The following is a 6,298-nucleotide window of genomic DNA, read 5'->3' on the forward strand; positions in this document are numbered from 1 at the left end:
CTGTCATAAAATAATTTTGCCACATTTAAAGGTAAAGCTAAAGGTGTACGTTGTAAGCCTTGTGGAGCTGGAGCTGACCATGGCCAATTCCTGCACAAGGGGTGTTGTGGCGCAAATTCTGAGCACTGAACCTGAATGTTATAGTCCACAATTTGCGGCAAGTAGGTACACAAAATCCAACACCCTATAACAAAATGTCGACACCAAAGTGCTACATATATATGTAGCAGCTACTAGTAACGAAACTTGCCACTATCAGATTTCAAAGGGCGTTGAAACAAGACTGCGTACAAAGAACGGCAACCCGTGTGTAAAAATGTTCCGCATCAGTATTTCTGCCCAATTAAGCGACCACCGCGGATGTCCGTCGGCCGTCCAACGTACGTCCATATCGACTCCAGCGGACGTCCGTTTCAGAGCCTATGGACATATGCCATTTACGTCCGTGGGACGTCCGGATTTAACACTTCCGTACGTTTATTCGCACTTCCGAAATAAGATGTATTTTGGATGTTCAGTAAACGTTTTGAGAATCGCAAATGTTCATTAAACAGAAGCTAGGTTCCTACAACCAATACTACACCACACAACACCAACGCAGTACGTACCGGGCAGACAAGTAAGTACACCGTAAACTTGCTTGAGTCGTTCGGTTAGCGGTTCTCTGTTCTTATACGCTCTTCCTCAAAGAGATCATCGTTGGAGTTGGTGAGGTGCTTCAAAGATAAAAAAACACGCTTAATTTTCGTAATAAACAGATGATACTTGCAATATACAAATCAACGTGTTGATGTAAAATGTAGTAGCCAACGTATGACGCGCCGTACTGGCGTCACAGGCTACGTCATGGGCTCTGTACTTATATTGGCATGCGAGCCGCTTGCTTATCGCATTAAACCTTCGCCACCAACTGAGTCCAGCGTCGCCTTGCTCGCCGGCTATAACAGATGGCGACGAGATATGGAACAGGAACTGGTCTACCCGATGTTGCATCGTCCGAGTCACTCCCGTGTTCTGCTCGTCCCGTAGCTGTCTGATGAAGCTCCGCTTGACGGTCTGGACAAGCCTCTCCGCAGTGCCATTTGAAGGGCGGTAAGGGGGTGTCCTGGTGTGCTGCACTGCATTCGATTTGAGAAATATTGTGAATTCAGCAGACACAAATTGGGGACCATTGTCAGTCCCAATTCTCTCTAGAAGCCCAAAAGCAGCAAAAACAGTGCGTAGTTCTTCAACTGTAGCCTGTGCTGTAGTGAACTTCATGTGCAGAACATCCACCCACTTGGAGTGCGCATCGACAAGCACTAAAAACCAGTCGTTCTTGTAGTAGGCAAAATCCAGGTGAACTCTCTGCCACCTGCGGGTTGGCCATCCCCACGATAACATCGATCGGAACGTGCGGCGCAGAGTTCTGAGTTAGTTGGCAAGTCGAACAACCTTTTACCGTTTCTTCGATGCGGTCACACAACTTTGGCCACCACACATTTTCATGCGAGTGATACCTGGATGCCCTTCATGCAAAAGCGACAAGACTTCGGATTGTAACCACAGTTCCCCATAACCAGTCTACCGACAGTTCGTCTTTCCGCGAAAATAATGGGGCTATGTTGTCTTCTGACACGTACGATGGCCATCCATTCAAAACATACATTAGCACTTTCGACAAAACTGCGTCTTTTTGGGTTTCGTCACTTATCTTTTCCGCAGATAGTGGTACGGCTTCTACTGCTGAAAAGAAGTGAACGTAGTCGCTTTCGTCGGCGTCGTTCGGAAGCGGTAATCGCGATAACGCGTCCGCGTTTGCTACTTGGGCTCCCTCTCTGTACACCCATTTGTAGCGATATGCAGCTAGTAATAGCATCCAGCGCTGCATGCGTGCTGCTGCCATTTGCTGAATTGGCTTTGTTTGCCCAAGCAGTCCCTCCAGGGGAAGGTGATCGGAATAAATGGTGAACTCACGGCCATAAAGATATAGTACTTGTGAAACCGTTTGATTCCGAAAACCACAGCCAAAGCTTCCTAAATTTGTATGTGTGCGTAGCCACTTTCGGCCTTGCTCAGAGTGCGTGACGCGTAAACTATCGGCCTTTTCTGCCCGTTCACGACATGAAGCAACACGTACTGCGCCAACCCCGTAAGGAGAGGCGTCGCAGACTAATCCAAGAGGCTTCTTTGGGTCATAGAATGTTAGTACGCTGTCTGGCGTAAGGAGGCTCTTGCTCTCCGCGAAGGCTTTTTCTTCTTTTGCGGACCAGACCCACTTCTTTTCCTTCTGAAGCAGTTCATACAAAAGCTTTAGCCTTGAAGACATGTTTGGCATGAACTTGGAATAAAAATTTATCATTCCCAGGTAAGCTTTAACTCTTTCGTTACCACGCCTATTCAAATCGATCACCGGTGATCGATGATTTATATTGCCTATTTCAACATGTTGTAGTCGTTTCTCCTACACCTAATGCGGCCAGTGGTTAGTCTAGGCGCTGCCCTTTTAGAATCAGTTCAAATGTTCCCGCTCCGGCGACATTGAGATTTTCGACGACGTTTTTTGCGAGCTGAGGTGCGTGTGTTTTTGAGGAAGGGGTGTGGCTGCTGCACTTGAGGAAAAAGGACGCAGATCGTGGTTAGGCTGCATTACCATAATATTTTTTTTTGTCAAAAGGCTCCTGGCAATACAAATACCAAATAATGCGGTTAGCTTTGTAATCCGGCAGCGTTAAGAGGTGATAATTACTTGAAAATGGCCCCAGCTATTCACTAATGATCTTTGGTTCGGACAAAGGGCATCTTTATTCTCCCAAAGCTTATTTCTGATGGTCCCCCGCATGTCTAGCGAGTGTGCCTGCCATTTTCAACCAGTTTCCAGCAGTTTCGGTTTCGTTTTTGCATTGCGAAATTCACATTTGGCACTACTACGCAGTTACCCAACTACAAGCTCATTTGCTATGGCGCTTCCGTTGCCCGCTACTGCTCCTCAAAACAAGCATGCCGCTCGTGCGTCCACTTTATCTACGCCTTGTTTCTGCGATAAGAGCTTCCGCTCAAAGTCAAACGATAACACCAAGTCGTCGGGTATCAGTTCAGACGAGGAGAACGCTTCCACGAGGAGAACGCCTTGAGCACCGCCAGCTGTTCACCGGCCAGTTTCGGTTTCATACGCGGGTATTTCCGGAGGTCTAGTGTCGCTACTTAGTACAACTGCCTGTTCTGGCAAAGTCTCCAACAGCCTTGTATTTATTTCTTTTCAAAATTGTTAGGTGGCGCTGCAATGTAGTAGGCTCGTAGTGCTGAACTCGCTTTACAGCCCGACGGCGGCTTGGTGAAAGCTTGCTGGGCATGATTCGAGCGCATCGTACGTTATTCCTGCAAGCAGGGCTACCTTAGTGAGTCAGAACATGATATTAAACCGCAAATGAAAGTTCTGACTGATAAGTGATCATCAGAACGTCAACAAGCATCTACCAAAGAGTTTGGTTCTCAACTCCAAGCGGATTTTTTCACATCGCTTGCTTGCCTTCAATATTGTGCCGGTCATAATCATTGACAAGGGGTTTTTACATCACGTGTAGGCTAATTTGAGCCTTTAATAATGTCAAACCACCAGATTTCTTTTAGAGAACCATCCAAAATAGCAAAATTTGAAATAGTGGTTGGGCTTCACCACATGGCACGGGCACCACGCGGGCTATCATTTTCTTTTATATCTTACAATATGTACTGCGCAACTCAATTTTTTTTTCTACGGCGGGTTTTTGAAATGTCTACCTACAAAATGTATATTCTAAATTTTTTCTACTACTGCTCGTTTATTATACACAACTTACTTTTTCTTATTTTCTTCGACGCGTGGACAAAAATTTCGAATTCGATCATTTTTTTCGCAATCTATATTTAGGAAGACATTATTAAAACTGGTGTCGTTGGAAAGCGCGTGGAATAATCTGCATTTTATGTCACTGCAATGTGTGCCTAACCAATATGTATAGCACGAAAAAATGTTTTGTTAGACCCTTCAAAATTGATCAATTTCCCGCGGTAACGAAAGAGTTAAGCTCACTGATGTTCTTAGGTGTGGGTGCATGCTTTCTGGCTTCAACCTTCTCGACGCACGGGTGCAGACCATTTTCGTCAATGATATGCCCAAGATATTTGACAGAATTCAAGAAAAACTTGTATTTTTCCTTTCTCACTTTGACGCCGTGTTCCATGAAAACCTGCAGGACTGCATCCACCCGGGCCAGGCATTCGGTATGCGATGCTCCCGTGATGAGGACGTCGTCGAGGTAGCATACCACTCCCGGTAGTCCCTTCAGCAGCTCGTCCATGATTGCCTGGAAAACTGCAGGTGCACTTGAGATTCCGTACGGCATCCGAACATACTGGAACAACCCCATGTGAGAGTTTATAGTCAGCAAAGGTCGCGAGTCAGGGTACCTCGATTTGCTGATACGCCGTCGAAAGGTCCAGAACGGTGAAAACCTTGCCCCCAGCCAGTGTCGTGAACAAATCTTCCACCGCGGGCAGCTTTGCTTTGGTAACCAGCTTTGCTTGGTAACCCTTTATCAACCCTAGACCAGGTGAAAAAACGCTGGCATACCTTGATGCTGTCGACAGACGGTTGCGCGTGCACCTCGTGAATGCTGTTTAGGTCCATTCCGAGGTTCGCAATCCAGTTCGCAATCTAGGAGTGCTGGCTTGTCTCCTGGTACCACGATGATTGGCAGAAATTTCCGCTGTCCCTTGTAGTCGACCAACACTTCCGCTTGGCCTTTGACTTTTAGCGTTGCTCCGCCGTAAGACTTGAGCTTCATATCGCACTTCGCAAGCTGCGGCGGCTGCTTTAGCTGCCGGTAAACGCATTCCGGAACGAGTGATACGGCTGCCCCCGTATCTACTTGCATCTTCACAAGCTTGCCTGCTATCTGCAGTTCAACTTCATACGGTTGTTTTTCCGTGCCCACCAGATACACACCGTGAAGCAGCAGTTCTGTGCCTCCGCTCGCTCCGTCGTTCACGTAATGGGCGGTGCCAGTCGTCGGCTGCTTGCATCTGCCCATGCGCGCCAAATGCCCCATGCGCTTGCAAAGATGGCATTCGAATTTCCGATAACGGCAGCAACGGGCGTCATGCTCTTCACCGCATCGATAGCAGCTTTGCTTTGAACTGTTTCTCGACTCACTGGCAAACTCCGGTTTCTTTCCCGTCTTCTTTAGAGCGTGGACGTCGGCATCCGTACTCGCTGTTGGTCGGAATCCCCTCGACTCCCGCTCGGCCATTCAACGCTCTTAGCAAAAACGCAGGCCGATTCGAACGTCAACTCCTTCTTCTTCAGTAAACCCGTCTGAATGGTGGAATTCCGTAACCCAGCGACGAACCGGTCCCGTAAAGCGTCGTCGAGAAACGTACCGCAGTTGCACTTGGCTGCCGTGTGTTTCAGCGTGACTGCAAATGCCGCGACGGACTCCCCTTCTCCTTGGTACCTCCTGTTGAATTTGAAGCGCTCCGCAATGACTTGACTTGAAGGCTCGTAGTGGTCACTCAGCACTTTCACCAAGTCCTCGAACGTCTTCTCTTCAGGCTTTGCCGGTAGAAGAAGGTCCTTGAGCGTCTTGTACGCTTTCTTTCCTATGGCAGAGATGAAGGCTGACTTTTTAAGTTCTTCGTCTTGTACGCCGGCTACTTTGCAATAGTGTGGTGGTGGTGGTAGTGTCAAAAGAGATGGCTCATACCCACTCAGGGGGATTGGCCAGGAAAGGGACGCTCACAGAGAGAAATTAAGAAACACATTTAAGGAATTAAATAAAATATTAGGGAAATATATACAGAAAGAAAAAAAACTGCTCAAACATGAGACGTAGCATCAGGAAGAGTTGAAACCAACATAAAATAAAATAAAAAAAATAAAGGAAAGAAAACATGAAAAGTATGTATAGAAATCAAACAAGCGGGGAAGCTGGCGAAAGAAGCAGTGGGCGGGAAGGCACTGATAGCAGCGATCATACACGCAGGGATCTTTCCAAACCGTTCTATGTACGAAGCGAAATCTTCGTCTCCTTCTTCTATGAAGGCGTCAAATTCCCACATCTTCGCCATACCTTGCCTTTAATGCGTAAGATTTGAAGGCAGCGAAGCTGCACGTAACAGCAGCGTTTTTCCCCGTTTTCGCCTCACGGCGTTCTTCAAGCATCGCCGCTGTACGAGGGACCACAGCTGGATGTTCGTATTCCTCCATCGCGCACGGTTCTGCGCCGCACGTGGCCTTCCTCCGTGGCGCGCGCTTATCGCTGCGGCGGCGGCCTCCTCG

General features: G+C 47.7%; 1 protein-coding gene across 1 annotated transcript; it reads right to left on the reverse strand.

The window, feature by feature from the left end:
• Nucleotides 1-262: 262 nt before the first annotated feature.
• Nucleotides 263-5,339, reverse strand: LOC144163322 (uncharacterized). The gene is made up of 3 exons (XM_077694251.1): nt 4,592-5,339; nt 4,185-4,333; nt 263-1,118 (listed from the first exon to the last, which is right to left on the reverse strand). Exons 1-3 carry the CDS (start codon nt 5,268-5,270, stop codon nt 1,002-1,004), a joined length of 945 nt encoding a protein of 314 aa, XP_077550377.1. The 5' UTR covers nt 5,271-5,339; the 3' UTR covers nt 263-1,001.
• Between the last annotated feature and the right edge of the window lie 959 nt (nt 5,340-6,298).

Source organism: Haemaphysalis longicornis, unplaced genomic scaffold (assembly GCF_048455015.1).
Source record: "Haemaphysalis longicornis isolate Haplotype H1 unplaced genomic scaffold, Haemaphysalis longicornis Haplotype H1 scaffold_12, whole genome shotgun sequence".
Taxonomy (NCBI): domain Eukaryota; kingdom Metazoa; phylum Arthropoda; class Arachnida; order Ixodida; family Ixodidae; genus Haemaphysalis; species Haemaphysalis longicornis.